The sequence below is a fragment of the Pogona vitticeps genome, chromosome 5 (genome assembly GCF_051106095.1).
Source record: "Pogona vitticeps strain Pit_001003342236 chromosome 5, PviZW2.1, whole genome shotgun sequence".
NCBI lineage: Eukaryota > Metazoa > Chordata > Lepidosauria > Squamata > Agamidae > Pogona > Pogona vitticeps.
In genome coordinates, this window is record NC_135787.1 from 155,920,014 (window position 1) to 155,942,743 (window position 22,730).

General features: G+C 40.1%; 1 protein-coding gene across 4 annotated transcripts; it reads left to right on the forward strand.

Moving 5' to 3' along the window:
• The first annotated feature begins 1,357 nt into the window (after positions 1-1,357).
• Positions 1,358-22,661, forward strand: NUDT4 (nudix hydrolase 4). 4 transcript variants are annotated; one of them, XM_020815984.3, is made up of 5 exons: positions 1,358-1,492; positions 12,699-12,809; positions 15,254-15,298; positions 18,447-18,534; positions 19,387-22,661. In XM_020815984.3, exons 2-5 carry the CDS (start codon positions 12,756-12,758, stop codon positions 19,587-19,589), a joined length of 390 nt encoding a protein of 129 aa, XP_020671643.1. In that variant the 5' UTR covers positions 1,358-1,492; positions 12,699-12,755; the 3' UTR covers positions 19,590-22,661. The 4 variants fall into 4 exon arrangements, with proteins under 4 accessions (XP_020671643.1, XP_078250953.1, XP_020671631.1 ...); XM_078394827.1 differs by having other exon boundaries at positions 18,450-18,534; XM_020815972.3 differs by lacking the exon at positions 1,358-1,492 and adding an exon at positions 1,854-2,106.
• The last annotated feature ends 69 nt before the right edge of the window (positions 22,662-22,730 follow it).

The window sequence follows — 22,730 nt, forward strand, 5'->3', positions numbered from 1 at the left end:
ACAGCCGTGCAAGCAACCTAAAACCTGATTTTACAGGAGTATCACAAAGAAAATTCATAATAATGGGCTATATCTAATTATTAGCCTCAACTAGAATGGACCTGTGGAACAAACACGTCTTCTTAAGTCAACACTTACATAAATCCAATTGATCTGATGTATTTGAAACCAACTGGATTTAGCCTAATGAGATCATTATTATGTCAGGAGATGAAAGGATGTTAAAATATCATTGGAACCACATATGTGCATTATTATACTTTTGTTTGTACACTTTTCACATAACAGGGCAAGTCTTGTTCCTAGTAAAAATAGGCCTGTGAGAACTATCCATGTAAAATAAAATTTAAGAAGAATATGGATAATAAGTTAACATATGTAATGAAGACTGGAAAGGAAACTTTTAAGTTTACAAAAGTCCAGTATTGCTGCCCAGTAGCATGTCCAGATGTACAGGTCCTAGCTGAAAACTGGCAGCAACCCTAAGGCAGAGAACTGCAATTACTTTGGTTTTTATGGATCTTTCTGACAGATATCTTTCTTTTTATCTGCCACTTTCATCAATCCTTCAAACAAACAGCCCAAAGAGTATCTGGACAGCAATCAACAATAAGATCAGGCAGGGCAGTATGAGCAAAGAGATGGGGTAGCCCCACTCTCCACAGGGCATGCCTGTACTTGAACAGAAAACACAATTTCTCATCTTGTGTGAAACCTTGCATGTTGTACTCTGAAGTATCAACACAAATCTCGTCATTAATGTGACTAATTTGGAGAGACTAATATCAAACATTAGAGTTAGGATGCAGAATAAAGAGTGATCTGACATATTCTTTGGTTAAAGATTATTTATTTCTTGTCTGAAATCCTGTTGGCATAAATTTATACTATGTCATCAAGTGGCAACGGAAATCTATTTAAAAATTTAATTAAATTTAAAATTTCCTTTCAGGTTCCAAAGCTCCCTAGAGATCCAATTTATCCATACTTTGGGAGCCTATAAGGACATATGATAACTGTAAGATACCGTTTTTTCTACCTTAAATGTTTCTAGAGTCATTTTATCATATAAAGTGCTAGTTTGTGAGCAAAAGAAACCAAGGAGGGGGGCCATTAAAGAGACTGAGCTGATTTTTCCCCGTTTCTGTTGTTGCTTTTAATAACTCATACTCTGCTAAATAAAATAACTAAAATTCCCCAATAGTGGCTGCTCTGAAGTGCCAGCTACCCCGTAATCCTACGAACAGCCCGTCAATACCCCTCCACGTCCCCTCAAACCGGCCTTGCCGGTTACCCTTAGCCCCTCGCCTCCCCCCTCCAGCTTCCCTGAATCAGGTAAATCCTCCTCACTCCAGCCTCTCCCCTCCCCCATCTGCCCCACCTCTAAGGCGGGACTGGCGCCTGCGCAGTAACTCAGGAAGGCCGGGACGCCTCGGGCGGGCGGAGGAATTTACGGTAGAGTTAAATAGTGGGTCCAGCGGTCGCCGGAGCGGTGAGTGGTGGCGCTTCTAGGGATCGGAGAAGGGACGGTGACGGACTGACTCGCGCGGTAGGAGCACGTCGGGTCAGGCGAGGCCTGGCCTGTGCTGCGTCGCCGCGGGAACCGAGGCAAGACAGACAGACGGCCGGCCGGCCGGCCAGCCAGCGAGGAGGACGACGACGAGACAGGGAGGAGGAGGAGAACGGCTGAGCCGACGGAGGGGCTCCATGGCGTGGTTTGGGTTCCTGGGCGGCCGCGGCACCGACAGCTCCCTTCGCGGCTCTCGGTTCCCCTGAGAGGAACCCGCTTCGGGTTTTTTTTTTTCCCTGACGGCGCGAGAACCTGCGGCTCGTTTCGTCGCCGTTCGTCGCGCTGGGCCGGGGAGAGAAAGGGGCAGCCTTCGTCGTCGTCTCGTCGTCGTCTTCATCTTCGTCTCCCTCCCACACGGGCGGGGCGTGCCGGGGGCTTGGAGTGAAGTGGCGGCGGCGGCGGCGGCAGCGGCAGCAGCTTTCACATTCTCTGCCTCTATGATGAAGTTCAAGCCAAACCAGACACGGACCTACGACCGGGAGGGCTTCAAAAAGCGGGCGGCGTGCTTGTGCTTCCGCAGTGAGAGGGAGGACGAGGTGAGAGGAGGGAGCCCCCCCCGGGACCGGCGGCGGGGTATGGAGGAAATCGGGGTCCGGCACCTTCAGCCTCTGGTCTTGGGCTTGGGGGTTGGGGTTTGCGGCGCCTCGCCTCGGCCCTCCCGTGGCGCTGCCCATCGACCCGTCTGACCTCTTTGTGGGCGCGCTTCTGGGCGACGGACTGGGCTTGTCGCCCCCTTGCGAGCCTGCTCGGTTCCCGCCCTTGGCCTTCCCCCCTGGTAGGTTGCCTGACCGAGAGCTGCATTTTTTGCTTAAACGTGGAAATTCAGCTGCTTCTTCTCCACGGCAGGCAGGCCCGGCGATATCTCTGTAGGGCTTCTCTGCGGGGGGGGGGGGGCGTAAAAATGAAGTGACTCCCCCGTCGAGTGGTCTCGATATGTTGGTACAGCTACGGTGTGTTGGGGCAGAGGGAAACTCGATGCGAAATTAAGCTTTAAAAAACGGGCTTAAACCGGTTTATGAGAGGCCCCAACAGCAAGCAAGTCAGCTACCTTTTAAAGTCCACTCGTCATAGAGATACGAAACTCCTTGAGCACTGCGCATCTTTAGTAGTCTGTCAATAGCCGGATAGATCTGGCTGTATCCGAAAACGGCATGGTTTGAGTTCAACGACCTCTTCAGGAGGGGAGATCAAGTTGCTTTTGTGACCGTCACCATCTTCACAGACACCCCCCTCCCCGCCCACACACACACTCTCACTCGCAGAGTAGACAGGTAGGCGGCACTAGATCCTATTTATGCCTGAGCCATCTCTATTACTCGGTTCTGGAGATACCTTTCTATTGCCCCATCTTTGCTGCTTTGTGATACCTTTAGAATGGCTATAAACCTGTTAATACCAATGACTGCCAATCTTGTACTAAGTTAAAATCCAGAGTAATGGAAGATAGTGAAGTGTGCTTGAAATATATAACTGCAGTGTAATATAGTGTACAGTATATGATGTGCTTAGAGATGTCTGCCACAAAACTGCTTGTGAGGTAAAATACACATACAGCATGTTATGTGTTAAAGAGATAACATGCTGCACAAAGTGTTCATTATGTTAATTTCATACAAAGATGTGGGAATCTGTTTTTGCTACCACCATCTCTTAAAGTCTTCAATAGCACTAAACAGTATTTTTCATTTGTTCCTGAACTTCAGAGCATAATAGGAGAACTTATATTTATCCACTTAAGTCATTGATAGTGGGGTAAAGTAGCCAAGATTCCTTACCGTTAGGGAACATGACAATGCAGTCTTTAGACATACATTGCCTTTGTAGCTGTTCCAGCAAATAGGACTACCTGACTAGGAAGGTATCATATTTTCTGTCATCCTTGTTGGTGCCTATAAAGACAAGCTTTTAAAATCCTGAAAGTCTGCAACAATGATTCAATTATGTGGCTGCAGACTTGGAATCAGTTGCCATTGAATTCAGTGTTCCTTTTGAGAGAAGACAAATACTGTACATTTTGATCTTTATGTTTTGTGTAGTTTTCAGCTGTTGCTTTTCAATCCAGCTTCTTAAAAATGAGGTGTTGGCCTAGACCTTTGCCCACTAGCAGAATTTCAGAAGCCTGATACATTGCCACATTCTTTCATCCACCTGAGAACTTGTAGGACATGACTGTTAAGTATAGAATGTTGTTGCTCTTTTCTTCTTATACTCAGAAGCTTCAGCAATAAGTTAAAAAAAAAACCACCAGTGTCTGAAGAGTAGTAACTACTAGTTACCTACCCTTTGAAGGTAGCGTGAAGTAGTAGAGACAAACCAGGACACTTCTGCCTTCATCAGATGGTAGATGTATCTTCTGTTCCCAGCACTAATACCTCCCTTTGGAGGTGCTGTGAAATAGTAGAGAGAAACCAGGACAATTCTGCCTTCATCAGATGGTAGATGTATCTTCTGTTCCCAGCACTAATAACAGGATGGTTTTGTTGCATGACCAATAAATAGTTCTGCCAAAAGCAGATGGATCAGCTGTTGGCAAAAACTTCTCCTGTTGTATAACACAATTGTATAGTGCACCCATATAGTTGGATTTTGCTGCTGAAAATGTGTGCTGTTTAAGTAAAATGCTGCATCCATATACTACAGAGACATCCAGCAGGTCCATAGCCCTTAACCTAAATGAATTGTCACTGACTGGAAGCATAGAAATGCTTTTGCACAAGATTCTCTTCTCTGTGTCTCTCCTATTGCCAGTATTATGATGTGTGATTATATTGTTTGTCACAATGCTGTACCTTTATAAACCTTTATTTTTTTGGCTTTTCATTATGGCACTTTTGAAACAATATCCATCCAGTTAAAAACAAAGTGTAAGCTAAGAATTTAGTTCTTAAAATAGCCAGTTGACAAGGAGTGTATTACTGTTCTACTCAACCCACTTATGTCTCTAGGATATGTGTTAAAATAAGACTACTAAAAAATCAGATTTTGAATTTTACAGTTATTTATATTAAATATTTTCTTAAAATTGGGTAGGTGAGTTGGGAACAAAATTTTATAATAACATTAAAACCTATACTGATGGTTATTTAATTTTAAGATATTAAAATTCCATTTAATCTTAAAAGTTTTTTGAATGAGAGAGGAAGCCAAGGGCAGAGTGGCATCTAGCTACTAAGGTTATGCATTATAGTATAAGTTATTTATTGTTTGTATCACTGCATACTTCAGACCAGGGACGTAGAAGTGATCAGCTATTAGGACTCATATAATTTTATCTTGCATCTCTGTAAGGCAACCCAATGAAGACATGTGTGTGATCATACAGTTGCTTTAAGACTTCTAATTAATGGAGTTCTTCAATGTGTTAGGTTATCAGATTGTAAATATTTGGAACTATACCTGCCAGAGTCCATGGTCACTGACATTTGTCTTCTGAAAAAGATCCAAAGCATCTTACTTTGCTGAGTAGCGATTGTTTTTTGCATCTAGAGATGATTCTGGAAGTTGAGACCCTCTTCCTCAATGGGAAACAAGTTACTGCCTTTCAAGTGTGTTCATAGGATGGAATCCTTAGTCTTCTGCTTGACATTAGTACATTTATTATTGTTTATTTAAAATATTTTTCATCCACTATGTTTACTAGCAGAATGTGAATATGAAAACCATTCTTTACTTCTAGTATTTTCTTAACTCCAAGCTGTTATTTCATGAGAGAAAGCAAAAAAAGACTAATGCAGTCTTTTGGCATACCTGAATCAACTAGTCAGAATGTAATAATGTTTCTCTGCCATAAACTTCTCTTGTAGAAGCGGTACTAAAAAGTAAGCTACTCCACATCTTTTAACAAATAGCATATGTTTGAATAGTATACTTTCGAACAGTAAGAGGTTAAATATCATGAACATCTTGCAGATAACCCCTTTGCCCAAAAAGTTTTATTTGTAGCTTAGGAAACCTCCATTTTCCAGAAGTATGGACAGAGGCTGTCCTTTGGTGTGGATAACTTGTTTTATACTTATAGGAGACTTGGTAGATTTGGTGATGACAAGTTTGTCAGGCTTTGGGGAATAACAGTAATTTGCATCTTTTAATATTATCCCATAATAATCATAACATTGAGATTACTATATACCAGAAGAAGTGCAATACTGTAATATTTGGTAGAAATATATGCAGATGTCTAGATTCATTGTCTATTTTAACTTCATGTTCTTCTAAACATTCTCAACATTCATAATGAAATCAAAGACATTTAAGTTCCTGCAGAAGTATGAAATGAAAAAGTTATTTGCAAAGGACATACTACTTTTCTTGCAGCTTTTACATTCCCAAGTGCCCGTTACATCTTGGTACAGTAATGTATACTATGTATATGACGGCACACTGTTATTATATATACTATATACTTTGTTCTGCCAGAGGATTGCCACTTGGCAGGGATTGCTTGTGGCTTTCGATAAGTCACTGCAATGCTAGCCAGAATCTAGTTGCTCCAAGTAGTGAAGAGGAAGCTGGCACTTCTGTCAGGATTCAGAATGGGATTCAGAAAAAAAACTTTTCTAGTAAGTAGGGATTTCTTGATCAGTGAGTCCCTCTTGAGATATGCAACAGTTTTTCCCTGCTCTTAGGAGTGGGAAGTAGCATGTTCTACAGATCTAGGACCATGGCATCCCAAATTGGTGAGGCCCTAGCCCCTCTTACTACCCTAGCTTTTCCATGCAGTTCTGAAAAGAAAAATGATATAGATTTTATGCAAAACAAAACGTTCTTTTTTAAAGCACTGGATGCGTGCCATTGTTCTGCCAGATTTTGTCAATAAAGTTTACTCACAGGGGCCAAAGAGACTGGTTGTGTACATGCCAGCTGATCAGTTAGTGTATTTAGTTAGTGTGGTACTTGGGTGTGGAGGTAAGGATTGGGAGTTCAGTTCCCTACTGTGCCTGATAGTTCACAAGTCAGCTTGCGTGATTTTGAGCAAGCTGCTCAGTCCCAGAGTTCCCTCAGAAAAATGGGCTGGTAAACCATTTCTAAGTACTGTATACCTAGAAAACCCTTCAAGGGATTGCTATAAATTGGAATTAACCTAAGGGTACATAACTAATTAATGCACCGACCATGTGTTGCTGACTATTACTTCAAAGAATGTTGCTCATAAAAGTTCTAATGAATAAAACTCCCTACTATATAACCCTTTTGTATACAATACAAACTGTTAATAGAGAGGCAAAAATAATTTACATTTTATACTGAACTCAGAAAGGTAAGAATAATGCAAGGATGTGAGCTGAAAAATTCTACAATAACCTCACTGTTTCATATACTTTATTAATTAGAGAATACTTAAGATAATTGATGTCAATAGAATATTAGCTAAGCAGGTCAAATAAAGACCGTAATTAGAACTGTGATTAATATTTGTTTCATTTTCAACAAATACGAAGGGCAGTGTCTAATTTGTTTGCTTGAATTTGATCTTGGGGAATTTCCCCCAAGAACTCAGTGAATCTGAAATCACTACACTGCACTAGGACTTAGGTTTTTGAGCTGCCCACTGATGTATTCTGGAATTAGAGGGCAAGAAGGTGTACATGGTAAAGATGTTTGTGAAAATGAGAAGGCTGACAGATGTGAGTGGCCAAAGATCACATACTGAACAGCATGATAGTTGAGATTTAAGTTGATTTCTGCCTATTTCTTAGTTTTAATCTGACACTGTTATATCAGATACTGTATTTCATTTCATATGTTTAAGAGCTGTAGGGATGTTTGAAAAAAAATAATAAATATAAATAAATGTGCTAAAGCAAGTAATGTTCTTATCGGGCATTGAAAAATCTTCCAAACATTTTCATAATTCAGCATTCTCTAGAAAACCTACATCACATAAATGATGTAGTGAATAACCATTATTGCAAATTGATCTTCCTACAGTGATCAACCTAGAACTGACTTTTGATGATACAAGGAGAACTAACATTTCAAATAATTTCTGCTATTGTAAACACATGTATTTTCTCTACTCATGATAGGGTCAGACATTCAAAACAGTGCTATGTTTTGATATGTCATGGCTCTGAATCTTACGTAATGGCACAAAGCCATGCATTTAAGCTCCAGGCAGCCCAAACAATGACTCCTTCCTCCCTGCAGTAGTAACTGGAACCTCTGATAACACGCCTGTACAATGTAAATGCTGATAGAAACAATTTCACTAAGCTTAGTGTTTCCATGCAAAAGAATAATCTCGCTCATAATTGTTAGTGAGCATTCACATGACTATGTAAAGCATTAGTTCCTTCGCTGAAAAGGAATTAAGTATCATTAAATTTAGGGTGACAGCAGAAATTGCTTAGGATACTTATCTTTTAAACATCAAATTAATTATTCCTAAATTAAGTACAGTAAGGGAAATTATTATTCAGGCATGCTTTTCCTTAATGACTGGCTATTCATGAGAGATTTTTAAATGGAATGGTTTGTATTTTGTTGCTTTTAAATCCTGTTCTGTAGTGTTTTTACCTAACATTTTAAATATAATGTTTATTTAATTCTTTTTTTAATAAATGAATTCTAAGTAATATTTGAATAATTTACTGTATTTGGCACTTAATATTGGGTTTTTAATTATGTAAGCTATCTTGAATCCTTTTCTAGCAGAAAGGCAATATAAAAATAGTTTAAATAATTTGCCATTGTATAAACCAAACAAATTGCGAGAATTGAACCTATCTGAGCAATTAAAACTCAGACGACACACTTTTTTAACAGTTTTTATCCTAGAGCTATAATTGAACTTAACAAGGAACTTAAGAATCACTAGCAGTTATCGTATTTTTCGCTCTATAAGACGCACTCCCCCCAAAAAAAAGTGGGGGGAAGTCTGTGCATCTTATGGAGCGAATACTGTAAAAGCGCTCCCCAGGGCCCAGCGGGGGGATGGTGGGGGGAACCTCGGAAGGGTTGGAGAGTGCCTTCCAGGACCCTTTGGAGGCTCCCTCACTCCCAGCGGGGGCGAAATCACGACCTTCCAGGAAGCTGGCAATTTCGCCCCTGCTGGCCCTGTGCGGGGGAGGGCAGGTGGAGCCTCCAAAGGGTTGGAGAGTGCCTTCCAGGACCCTTGGGAGGCTCCTCCACCCCCACGGTGCTAGCGGGGGCGAAATTGCCAGAATATTTTTTCCTGTTTTCCTCCCCTAAAAATGAGGTGCGTCTTATGGAGAGGTATGTCTTATGGAGTGAAAAATACGGTAGTTGTTGGATTATATTACTGTTACTTGGTCTGTAGTGTTGTGTGGATACTGTGTGCTCTTAGGCGGAGTTCTGGTTTTAGGGTTGTTTTGAGGGTGTGTGTGTTTTGGTCTGGTCTCTGAGTGTTCTTTGTGTATACGGTGTATATAAGCTCAGTGACAATAAATTATTATTACAGTGGTGCCCCGCATAACGAGCGATTTGTTTAATGATGAATCCGCATAGCGATAAGGTTTTTGCGATCACAAAAGCGATCGCATAACGATGTTTTAAATGGGAAAACATCGCTTTGTGGTGATCGGTAAGCGTTTCACTTACCAATTATCACATAACGATGTTTTAAAAGCAGCTGATCGGCAGTTCCAAAATGGCCACCCGCAGTGTTTTCACGGCCTTTCCTCGCATACCGGGCAGTGAAAATGGTGGCCGCATGGAGGATTTCCGCAGAACGGTGAGTTTTTTGCCCATAGGAACGCATTGAAGGGGTTTCAATGCGTTCCTATGGGCTTTTTTGCCCCGCATAGCAACAAATTCATATAGTGATGATTTTTTTGAAACGGATTAGCGTCGCTATGCAGGGCACCACTGTATTATATCTTTGAACCACTGGTTCTCATTGCCAGCTTCCCTTATTCCTTGTACTGGCTATGTCAGGAAATGCAGTAGAATACCTCCTCAATATAAATTGCCTTTCTTGTTTTTCCAACAAAAGTAAACTGAACAAGTATGAACAAATGCTGCAAGGTAGACAACCAAATTAATCTGCTTCCTAAGGTACAAAAAGTGTGCAGGCTCTGTTGGTTCTAGTCTATCACCTTCTTGCTTCTCTTTGAGGTCTTAACTTTTTTTTAAAAGTGCATCTAGTGGTACACATTTGCATTACTCAGAATAATACTGGACCCTGCTTAGTTTGCCCTCTAGATCATCATCATCATCATATGGCATCAAATCAATTCCAATTTATGGTAACCCTTTCCAGGGTTTTCTAGGTAGAGAATATGCAGCATTGGCTTGCCATTCCCTTCTGGGAGCTCCCTGGGATGTGCAGCTTGCCTGTGACAACGCAGGCTGACACTTCTCACAGGACACACAGTGGGAAATCAAACTCTCAATCTCTTGCTTGCAGCCAGATATCTAAAGCACTGAGCTATCAAGCCACCTTCTTAGCTAAAATCTTATAGAGGCAAAGTTAGAAAGTCTGCCTGATTATTCTTCTCAATTCTTGAACTATGATTCCTAAAGTCTTTAAGAAATTTTACGAAAAAGAGAATGGAACTTCAGATGTAGGGATTACTCAAATATCCAGAGAAATCCAGTACATCAATCAAAAATGTTATGAATTTTTTTAAAACCCTCTAAACTTCTAGTGAATAAGAAAAAAAAATCTTAGCAATCAGATTAATTCAATCAAAGCAGATAACAGAAATAAGGTTCATCATACTAATAACATCAGTGAACATAAAAAAAACTTTTACAGCACTTCATTCCTCATCTAGCCCTAAGCCACTGAGCTATTCAGCCAGCCAGATCTCTAGATAATACAGTCGTGCCCGCTTTACGATTGCCCCGCATTACGATGAAACCACATTACGACGACGTTTTTGTGATCGCAAAACGATGATCTGAATAGGGTTTTTTCATTTTACGATGATCGGTTCCCAAAGCTGATTCTTTACAAAATGACGATTTTCGGACAACTGATCGGCAGTTTCAAAATGGCCACTGGGTAAATAAAATGGCTCCCACTGTTTTCTGGGACGGATTCCTCTCAAGATAGCCACCAAAAATGGCCGCCCTATGGAGGATCTTCGCTGGACAGTGAGTTTTCAGCCCATTGGAATGCATTGAAGGGGTTTCAATGCGTTTCAGTGGCCTTTTTAGTTTCGCATTTCGACGTTTTCGTTCTACAGCAATTTCGCTGGAACGAATTAATGTCGTAATGCGAGGCACCACTGTAGCTGGATACATAATATTTCTATACTTTCTATACATAGTTGTCTATACAGTGATAGGCTTCCATCCATGTGTATGTTGTCTTTGAAGGTTGAAGTTGTTTATCAGTTTGTAGGCTTTTGACAGGATATGAATGGCTTTTTAAAAATACTATCATTATATTGGTTGATTAGCCCCCCAAATTGGTATTTTTGAAGTGTTCGTGTTCTGTTATGTGGATTGTTCTTAATTTATCCAGTCTGTAGAAAAAGGCATCTAGTAAGTACTATTATTTCTGACTTTCAGGACTATTTCTGCCAAAATTATCATAGTTTCTTTTGTTCTTGCAAAAAGCCAGAGGGCTTTTCTGAGACATTTAGAATATTTCCATGCAGTTTCTGGATACAACGCATTAATCCAAACCTATTGCAAAATTCATGTACTGTCACAAGAAAAAAAAGGCAACATTTTGGGCTTTCATTGAAGGTAGACAGAAATTGGCTATGTTTGCAGTATGAGGAATATTCTTAATCCTTTGCCTCAGGAGTATTTTAATAGTTTGAATTAGGTTCTATTTTTGTTGTTAGTGGCTAGAATCCTATTGGTTGGTTGCACTGCCAGAAATGCTGTGTTATAAATTCTGGTGACAAATTGGAGCTAAAGCTCTGCTTGTATTCCTCGTTGTATACCAGTTGCATAAGTTGGTGTTCAACAAGGGATAGAAAAAATAACTAGCAGCAGCTTGCAGCTGCAATTACTCTTTTTCACTTACACAAGTGTAAATAACCAAAAGGACTCTTGCCATGGTATTTTAAATTGGAGCCTTTTCACGCATATTATACTCTATTGAGATAATAATGAGAATATTGTACACATTTATAGTAATCTACATGTTTTGCACTCCACAAGTATATTCCATAGAGATCATCCATATGAGTATTTATTATTTAGATAGACCAGTGGTTCTCAGCCTGGGAACCCAGGTGTTCTTGGACTGCGGCTCCCAGAAACCCTGGCCAGTATAGGTTGGGAATGGGTAAGGTAGACAAAGATTACATGTATTGAAGAGAATACATACAGTATTAGATACTGGCCCTTGAGTGAGAAAGAGAGACGTTGTTTTTATTTTGGGGTGGGGGGAATATGAAGAGCAAGGAAATTGATAGAAAATTGTCAGAGTAGTTTGAGTTCCTTGAATAAATCACATTTTATTTCTAGAACCAATTTTACAATAAAAAGTGTGCTGCTTATATACTCCACACAGTGCTGAAACACTCTTAGAAGTTTACAGTTCAATTATTCAGGTTACACATTGCCCCTCCCCAGCAAGCTAGGTACTCAATTTGGAAGGCTGAGTCAACCTCAAGCCAGCTGGGATCAAACTCAGGTCATGAGCAGCATCTTGACTGTTGTTTAACCACTGTGCTGTGAGTACAGAGACAATGAACCATATAAATATTTAGAGCAACATATATGAAACTTGATGGATTATTTGTCACTTGAAAAGCCATTTAAATGTATAATGCTTCTCCTAACAATGCAAAAGGAAAGTGGTTTTAGTTTGGTTTGCTTTTAGTTTTAGTTGGCTGAAACTCTGTTGCTCAGTATTTCTGTATGGGTCCTGCTAGAGTAGGCCCATTGAATCAGTGGGGATTTGGTGAGTGAACAACCTCCATAAGTTCAATTGGTTTAGATAGGGCTACTATAATTGTGACTTTGACTCACCAAAACCCAACAATTCACTGGTCCACAGTACAGTGACTTACTGCACTAAGCAACAGGATTTCAGCCATTGAGTTGTAGCCTTTCTGTGTTAATTTACATTTATGTGTCTTTTTGCCTAGATTAATTTATTTAGTGCTATCTTTTGATTTTACAGAATCTGGTTTCATAAAGTCTCCCATTAAATTTTAAATTCACACAGTGATAAGAAAGTGATATGTCTTCTTTGCAGGTGCTGTTGGTAAGCAGTAGTCGCTACCCAGATCAGTGGATTGTTCCAGGTGGAGGGATGGAACCAGAAGAGGAACCAGGTGGTGCTGCTGTCAGAGAAGTTTATGAAGAGGTAAACTTCAGAATTCTCATTTTGAAATGAGACGTAAGTTGCTTATGTAAGAAGTATTGACTCTTTGAGGGAAAGCAAGTTTTATGCACAACAGGCAGTAGAAGGAATCAGTCTTCTCCATCTCTTTGCACTACCTTTGTGGCAACTGCTAGTTTCCTCAGGGAGCCTGGGGCAAACATATAAAATGGCAGCAGAAATCTTCAGCTGTCTTAGTATTCATAGTATGGCATATAAAATCCCCAAATATTTTGCTGCCTAAGCAAAAAAAGACAAGATCCTGCTCATCCCCCTTTGCATATGCAAAAGCCATCTGGTAAGGCAATTGAATTTTAACTTCATTGCTGGTGATAGAATATCTTCTTCCACTGAATCTAAAAACAACAGTGTAGCTTTGTTGATGTGGAACATGTCTGGCTGCCTGCTTTATCCTCCATAATCAGCTGCCCCAGGCTTTAAAGTTTGGGTCATCAAATCTCATAGTTTATCAAAATAGCACAGCAGTTAAACTGAGAGACGTGCACTTTGGGTTGTGCCAATCATGCATTTATGTTAATTCATACAGAGATTTTAAAAGAATCTCAAAGAGAGGGAAGGAAGGAGCAAACTTCTTGTCTTGTTCCAACACTTTGCTGCGGCACAAAATATGTTAAGCATAGATATACTGTACTTTGCTTGGATAGCAGGAGGTTTGTACCCAGCGTAGGTTTCTGGCCAACACAAGCTTCTATAAGTCATGAAAAGTACTATGAATTGATACAGTATTATAGAGGCCTATGAAACTGTTAACAGTAGTTTCTATTATTGCATGATCCTTTGCCACTAGAAACAGTGTTTAGAAATAATTTAACCAGAATAACAGTAGTACCATTAAATACTTCTCTGTGAATATATTCCATAAACAGGAACAGATAGCTATGGCTTGTGCCTTGCCTTAATCATATGAAAAGTAAGCCCACTGAAATTAATGAGACAAGTTTTATAATGAAATTTAACCATAAAATAGTTACCGGGCGATGATAATATTTATTTTGCAAAATTCATCTTGTCTCATATAGTGTCAGTACGCTTACATAACTAAGACGTTTGGAAGGCTGTTTTGCAGTTATTAATGTTTGGTGCTTAAAAATATCAGCCAGATGCTCTGAGCTGAAATGCTAACATAGTAGGTTAGTGACAGACAGTCTTTTTTTCAGACATAGTATCTTGCATTTAACAATGTGTTACAGTGAACCACTTGCATACTCGGTGAATTTGTACACCTCTTTGTATATTTTATTAAAATATTATTAATTTTTTAATTAAAATATTATATTTTTATTTAAATGTTTAAACCAATTCCACTGGGACCTTAAAGTGAATCTGGGAGCATTCTCTTCATCACAAAAGCATTTGTCAATTTAAATAAGTACAAAAATTAAAAATATTTTATTTCAAATATGGATATGAGGGCAGATTAAGAGTCTCGTAAGATTATCATTGTGTGTCTATGTAATGTTTAACAGTTTTAATTCAGCATACTGTACAGTAATTTGTAAAAAAAAAACTCACTTAGAGCTGTGATCAACTCATTGGACCACACAATCAAGGCTTGTGGCATCATTTTTCATTTTAAACAAGAGCAATGAATTGGAAACAGATGCAACAGACATACAGTTAGTATCAGATAGTCCTGAGAATATGAATATGTGGTCTTGGTGTTGGTTTTGAGTGTTAGTATTCAACAATACTTCCTATAGAAATCTGCATCTCATTACCCCCCATTCTTTTCTTTGATGTCATCAGTATAATGTGCGATTGGAAGAGTCACTCAGTGATTACCAGTATTAAAGAGCTAACTGAGAAGCTCTTTCCAGTTTATTGCAAATCACCTAGAAATACCCCTAAAACCTAGGTAATAATACCTTCAATGTACCACTAAAATACTAAATTTACTTGGACACTTTAACAGGCTAAACATTGCAAGGCTTGGGAGGCTGAGGTAGGACACAGAATCAATCTGCCTGTTGATTCCCTTCCAGCTTCTATCCACCCAAGCTACGTTAGCCAGGTCTGAATACTCAGGGCTAAAAATTTGAAGTATATTAATGTAATGCACAATCTTATTCACACATCTGTCCACATCTCAGTTTTGCCTAACTAGTTGTAGGCTTGCTGAATGTATGCTCTTCAAAACAAATAAGGCCAGCAACGTATTTGAACACTTCTAAGCTAGTTGAGTCTTGCACATAACCACTTGCAGGAGTAGAACAGGTGGTCTGAAGAAGCTTTGTTTCAGGGAGATGTACTTTAAAATCCAGTTTGTAGGCTAGAGCACAAACTAAGAGATCTTGAAACTGCATGCTGCAACACAGACACTTGATGTTTAATATAATAAGTGAATTGCAAAAAGACAGGAATCAGTTGTTGGTAAGGAAAAGAAATTTGATTATCTTTATTGTTTGCAGGCTGGAGTGAAGGGGAAACTAGGCAGATTGCTGGGCATATTTGAGGTGAGCTGTTCAACTATTTTATTATTAGATGTGTACTTTATAAAGTGTCACACATACTTCTGTTAATACAGGATTGGAGAAGTGGTACCTAGACATACGTGCTTGAATTAATGATTGACTATTTAACATTTTTCTGTACTTATAGAAAACAAAATGCAAAAATACTGCAGGGACTCTTTTTGAACAGGACAAAAATCATAAGGGCTGATTCAGCAGAATATCAATACTTCTCTGCTATCTGCATTGTAGATGCCAATGAGGCAGAATAAGAATCTTGTCTTTAGGATTCAACTCTTAATAGGTCCAGAAAACTTACTGATCTATGAAATGTATTGAATCCTGACCTATTTCTATGGTCCGACCTCGAAGGCTACTGGACCCTGTTGAATTCCAGGAGGCCATGAGAGGTGTTCCGGCTAACCTGGCTGGCGCTCCTGTCGAGGCTCTGGTTGACAGCTGGTCCATCGCTGCCACTAGGGCTATAGACACGATCGCACCTAAACGCCCTCTCCGGCTCAGAGCTCGGCCTGCACCCTGGTTTAACCAGGAGCTCCAAGCGATGAAGCGACATAGGAGAAGGCTAGAGCGTAGGTGGAGGAAGAACCCGACGGATTACAATTGGACAGCTGTCAGGGTCGCAACTAACCTTTACCTGACTAAGGTAAAGGCTGCATGTAGATCATTCTTCGCTAACCGGATAAGCGAAGCGTCCAACCAGCAGGCGGAGTTATTCCGTATAGTGCGCGACCTATCTGGAACTGGTTCAGGTGATAGGCCTCCCCCTAGTTTTTCCCCTGACCAGTTTGCAGCCTTTTTTAAATCTAAAGTGGAGGCCATCCGCCGGGAGCTCTCTCCGTTTTTAAAAACAGTGAGTCGAGCAGAGATGTCCAGCGCTCCATCTTACCCAGTGACTTTTGATTCTTTTCAGCCTGTAATGCCTGATTCCATCTCCAGGGTGCTTGACTGCTGCCGAGCCACCACCTCCTCCTTGGACCCTTGCCCGGCCTGGTTAATCAAAGCAGCCAGGCCGATAACAACGGAATGGGCCACAGTAATAATAAATGAGTCTTTCCTTGAGGGTAGATTTCCATCTGCCCTCAAGGAGACACTCATTAGGCCCATAAGAAAGAAACCTAGTTTGGCGGCGGACGAAATTGGCAATTATAGGCCTGTCGCCAATGTTTCTTTCATGAGCAAAGTGGTTGAGAGGGTGGTGGCCGATCAGCTCCAGGCTCACCTGGACGAAACGGATGCCCTGGATCCATTTCAGTCGGGCTTCAGGCCGCGCCACGGTACTGAGACGGCATTGGTCGCCCTGTACGATGACCTGCTGAGGGAGGCCGACAGGGGCAAAATCTCCCTGCTGGTCCTCCTCGACATCTCGGCGGCCTTTGATACCGTCGACCACGGTATCCTCCTGGGGAGGCTCTCTGAGTTGGGAATTGGTGGCTTGGCACTTGCCTGGCTCCGTTCCTTCTTCGGGGACCGTCCCCAGAGAGTTCAGCTTGGGGAGAGCGTCTCGGCCCCGTGGAGTCTCAATTGTGGGGTTCCACAGGGGTCGATTATCTCCCCAATGCTGTTTAACATCTATATGAGGCCGCTGGGTGGGGTCATTAGGGGATGTGGGGCGTCGTGTCATCAATATGCCGATGACACCCAGCTCTACATCTCCTTTTCACCAACTGCAGGTGATGCTGTCCTTTCCCTTCAGCGTTGCCTGGGGGCCGTACTGCAATGGATGCAGGAGAACGGACTGAGGCTGAATCCGGATAAGACGGAAGTTCTGAGGGTGGGTGCCCCCGTGGTAGGTGGCTTGGGTGGCTCTCTCACATTTGGGGGGGACCACCTTGGCCACGAAGAGTGGGGTCCGCAGCCTCGGCATATATTTGGACCCGACGCTCACCATGGAAACTCAGGTGGCATCGGTAGTCCGCACCGCATTTTTCCATCTTTGGCGGATTGCCCGGCTGCGACCCTATCTTGACATGGGGGCGCTCACTACCTTGGTGCATGCGCTCGTAATCTCAAGATTAGATCACTGTAACGCGCTCTACGTGGGGCTGCCTTTGCGGCTGACACGGAAACTTCAGGTGGTGCAGAATGCGGCGGCCAGGCTCCTTACAGGAGTGAGAAAATATCAACACATCTCTCCAAGGCTGGCCGCATTGCATTGGCTGCCCATCTGTTTCCGTGTCAACTTCAAAGTTTTAATGCTTACTTATAAGGCCCTAAACGGTATAGGACCTCGATATTTGGCGGAACGCCTCCTCCCACCAAGGTCTACCCGGATCACCCGTGCGAGTCAGGAGGTGAGGCTGAGGAGCCTGATGCTGAGAGAGGCCCGGAAGGAGAAGACACGAAACCGGGCCTTCTCGGCGGTGGCTCCTCGCCTCTGGAACAATCTCCCTCCGGCGATTCGCGCGGCCCCCACGCTGGGCACCTTTAAAACCCAATTAAAAACATGGCTGTTTATTCAGGCCTTCCCTCCAGCCAACTCTTGATTTTTTTCTTACTTTTCCTTTTTATCTTTACTGCTGTTCTTGTTTGATTATTATGTATTTGTCTATGTTTTATTATTTGATTTTATATTTGGAAGCCACCTAGAGTGGTCCGGTGGGCCAGATAGGCGGGGTATAAATTAAATAAATAAATAAATAAATAAATAAATCCACAACTTTGCAAATGCAGTTGAAAGCAGTGATGAGGATCTGCAAATAAATGTGTTTGCACAGTGGTTGTCTATTTTTGCTATTCAAAAAAAGTGTTCAGAATTATTTGTGTAGCTCTAAGGCCAATTTTATTGTGCTAGATCTCATAATCCAGAGTTCCTAACAAAGTGAATGCTGGTGGACAAAGTGGAGTCACCACTATATCTCAGCAAGTAGAACATAAAGCTTACATCTGTCTCTAATTTCAGCAAGTACATTGCAGATATAGTGTTGATGCAGCTAATATCATGTTCTTGATTTTTGTCTAATTTATTAGCTTGTGTATAACTACTGAATTTATAAGAGATTTGTTCTAATTCTGGAATGTTAACTATTTTAACACCATTTTATATTGAAAAGGTGGATTATAATTTATTTTAAACTCTAATATTGTAAATGTAAATTTAAATATTTTGTATTCTCTTTTCTTCGCACTAAAGCAGAATCAAGACCGGAAGCATAGGACTTACGTATATGTTCTTACAGTGACTGAAATTCTGGAAGACTGGGAAGACTCAGTTAATATAGGCAAGCCCTTTTCTGCTATGCATACACTGACTTTGTAATGCAATCTCAGGACAGAGTGTTATTTTTAGGACAGCTTTCACACAACTGCGAACTTGCAGTATCATACTACTTAAGTTATAGATGTACTTCTAAGGTTCAAAGTAAAACTACTGCAGCTAAGACTTCATTGTTTTAATGCTAAGTAACTGGGATCCTCTAATAATAGTATTCACATATCTATGGCAGCATATAATTCCATTTTACAACTCTGACATAATTGTTTGTTAAGAGATAGTCTAAGCTGCACATTTATTGAAAGAATCTGACTTAAAATTAGAATCTAATAATATTCAGAATACTGTGTTTTAATTAACAAGAATGGAATAGTGGCAAAGGGGAGGGATAAGTGGTAGATGAAAGCAGGAAGCTTGCTTCTGGGCAAGGCAGCAGACATACAAATTTGCATGTTAAAAATTGAGTCCAAACTGTTAATATCTCACATTGACACATTTAGCCAGCTGTAGTATAAGAAGCCTTTATTTATAGCTCTGTGTGCTCAGGATCCTTATTCAGCACCTAAGATCATAAGACCTGCTTGGAAATCTCAAGAACAGGGTTGAAGCTCTTAGCTTCCTTTATGCCTATACTTTTCACAGTTCTGTTTATCTGCTACTGAGATAAGAAACATGTTTTTAAAGAATAATGGATCTCAAGAGCATATCATTTTTTTACTGTATTTGCCTAGTTTGGCATCTTTCAGATATTGGAAGTTGGAGAGCAAGTTTAGGTGTACTAAATACTGTTCCTGTTATCTTGAATATCAAAATTTGTTATTTGAACTTTGACATTTTTATTTCTTTTTTGTATTAATAGGAAGGAAAAGAGAATGGTTTAAAGTAGAGGATGCAATCAAAGTTCTTCAGTGCCACAAGCCTGTACATGCAGAGTACTTGGAAAAATTGAAATTAGGGTGTTCGCCAACAAATGGAAATTCTGTAGTTTCTTCCCATCCTGATAACAGTTCTCTCTACGTTACTTCAGCACAGACTTCTGGGCTGCCCTCTACTGTAAGATAAGCTTGGAATTACTTTTTTGTTTATTACAACAGGATATGTTTTAGTGGTCATGTGCTGTATATGTAGTCTTTGAAATACTGAGTGTGTGAACACTTAATGTTCAGGCATTAACACCTTTTTTTCTTTTTTAGCAATGTTTAATACTTCAGCAAACCAAAGCCATACCGGGATTTTAAAAAAGATGCCTTAAATGGCCCTCTTTGTGGGTTTTTTTAAAGCATAGATAATTTAAGTACCTAATTAAAAGGAGTGAATTTATAACTTGACATTTAGTTGGGTTTAATTTCTTTCTTCTGAAAATAATAAAATGTTTGGGGGAACTTTGCTTTAGTATAGACAAATCTGTAATTCATTAAAAAATATGGAGGAGCTGAAAGGCAGTGAAAATCAACAAAAAGTGCCTTCTGTGTGAAGCTTCCTCCAAAATATTTCATCCAAAATTCTTAACTGGAGCAGTGCCAGCTTGTCAACCCTTGCCAATCCGTCATCCTGCTTTTACTTAAAGTTACCTTACGAAACAATTAGAACCCCAAAACAGGAAAAAGCCAATCACTTAACCTGCTTGCCCCTCCACCCCCCCCCCAAATAGTCAGCATTGGCTTTCTTTGATGTTCAAGGAGGTGTTGGTTCACCACTGGAGACCATCCCAGATCCTTCGCAGTCTGTTTCCAGAACATGTGAGTTGGATCATTATTGGGAAAATAGCTATCCTGAATTTTAAGAAAATGGCAGTATGTTGATTCATAATGGGTTTCAGTCCTGTTTTAATGTCTGCCACTAAAACATGGGTGTAGAGGTTTTCTGAATCAAAGTTCTGTTTTCAGAAATGTAAAAGTGTGAAACTTCTCTTCTTCTTTGAAGTTGGAACTGTGGTTGAGGTAAAGAACTACCTCTATTGTGAACGCTGTTTTTTCATTATTTCTATGTAACATAAATCTACTGTAAATAATCCAACTAGTATATAGTGTAAAGTGGAAAGTATATGTAATGTAAATAGTGTTGCTCACACAATTTAGACCACCTGGGACTTCGGTATCCTAAAAGCTGTGTAACAGGCAGAAACATCAGGAGTTGAATATTTTCCATTCACATCTTTACCTATTGTCTTTCTGCTTATCACACTGCTGTTAAAGGAATGAGCCCTATCTGAGAAAAAGTGAAAACCTTACACACTCACATCAACACATGGTGTAAAAATGCTGCTATAAATCAAGCCACTTGCTGTTACAATTTTTAAGGAAAACATTGGTGCCATAAACTTTCCCTCTGGAAATGCGGGAACAATTTTGTGCCATATAAATGCAGTTAAATAAGGAACATCAGTAGGAAGTTTGAATAGTTGTGAGTGCTGCTTAAAAGCCAGAAGTACTACCAATATATATATACAATTGTATATATATACAATTGAGCATCCACCACACAGGTAAGGCAGGAGATACTATCTTAGATATTTGAGGAGAGCAGTAAGTCACAGAAAGTTTTATACTAGAAATGCTTCTTTAGATGAAGTAAAGAAATGTTAAACTACAGAGCGATGGCACATCAGTAAATGTGAATGTTTATACTAATCAGATTGAGAAAATGGTTGGTTCCTAATATATGTGCATTTTTCCTAAATTCTGAGTTGGCACTTTATCCTCACACTCCTATGCATTGTTCAGTTATTATTCACTGATCACATGGTAGTAACATGATAAATATAATGATAAATATAAGAACAAATGAATTTATGGTTCCTGCAACTACTTTCATCTCAGGTTTTGCTTTTGGAACATAAAACCATGCCAGGCTTATAGAAGCTGCATATTAATAATGCATGAATACTTTCCTTTCTAACATTATGTACTATGTAAAAAATGTACAGTTGTCAATGCTAACCAAATCAAAGGCGATGGCTTATAAATACTCTAGGCTGCTGTGCCACATACTTTTAAATATATTGGTGTACAGATCTCTTCAGCCTATGCAATTTAAGATAAAGCCCCTTATTCAGATTTTAGAGTCTCCCTAGCTGCAATACACTGGAATGGCAAAGATGCATTGGGCTATTGGCTACCATACACAAAGCCAAAAAAGTGAATGTTGCCTGATTTCGTAACGCAGTAACCTGTTCAGTATTTACCTGCATGTGGAACTCTAGCAGTGGAAGCTGCCATGCTGATTTGACAAGGTGTTGGTTGCATGCACCCAGGGACACAAACAGTACCTCAGCTTGAATTCTGTTTGCATAAATACTGAACAAGATGCTCACAATAGTTTAGAGGAACAGCAGCAACATGTATGTGTGAAGTATAACAGTGAATGCCTTTCTAGCTAGGATTATGTGACAATTGCATAAGACCTGTAAGAGGTTTGGTTTTTCCAATGAAATCTGGAGGGATTCAAGGCATATAGTAAACCGCATTGTGGAAAGAAAATCTAGGACTCTGTTCTTGTGATTTTTGAACCTGTAGCTGGTTTCACAAGCAGAGGGATAGAAGTTGTTTTGGACCAGATTCTGTAGGGCAGTCTATGTCTTGGACTTACTAAGACCAGGTTTGTGACATCAGGGGATCGATCACTAACAGATAAGTATATACAAGTCTTGACTTAAGGTAGTGGAAGCTTGTTACAGTGGCTGACATCCTGTTGCTTAGCATAGAAAGTTGCAACTAGAGTAGGCCTATTGAATCAGTGGAATTTATGGAGATGACACACCAAATCCCCATTGATTCAGTGAGCCTACTCTAGTTGCAACTGACTGTACAAAGCCACAGAATTTCAGACAGTAAATAGTTAATTGGGAATGTATAATTGAAACACTGCAAGAATACTTATATAGGTTGTACAAGACATTAAAAGTAAAAAAAATCTCATTCTCAGTGCTTATTGCAAACTAGTTGGCTGTTGTCAAAATGTTGGAAACAATTGCTCAGCTCGTTTCTGAGACATAAAAATTCGAAGGCAAACTACATGTTTAAGTTGTAAAGATTTCGAACTGTGTGCATGGCTTTCTTTTAAAGACTGATGTAAGAATTTTGACTTTTTATATCTGAAACCTCCAAAAATAAAAAAAATGAAACAGTTTACAAAGACTGTTGTTCCTTTATTATGTAGCACTGGATTTCATAAGTGTAGTTGTTGGCAGCAGTTTCTGTATGT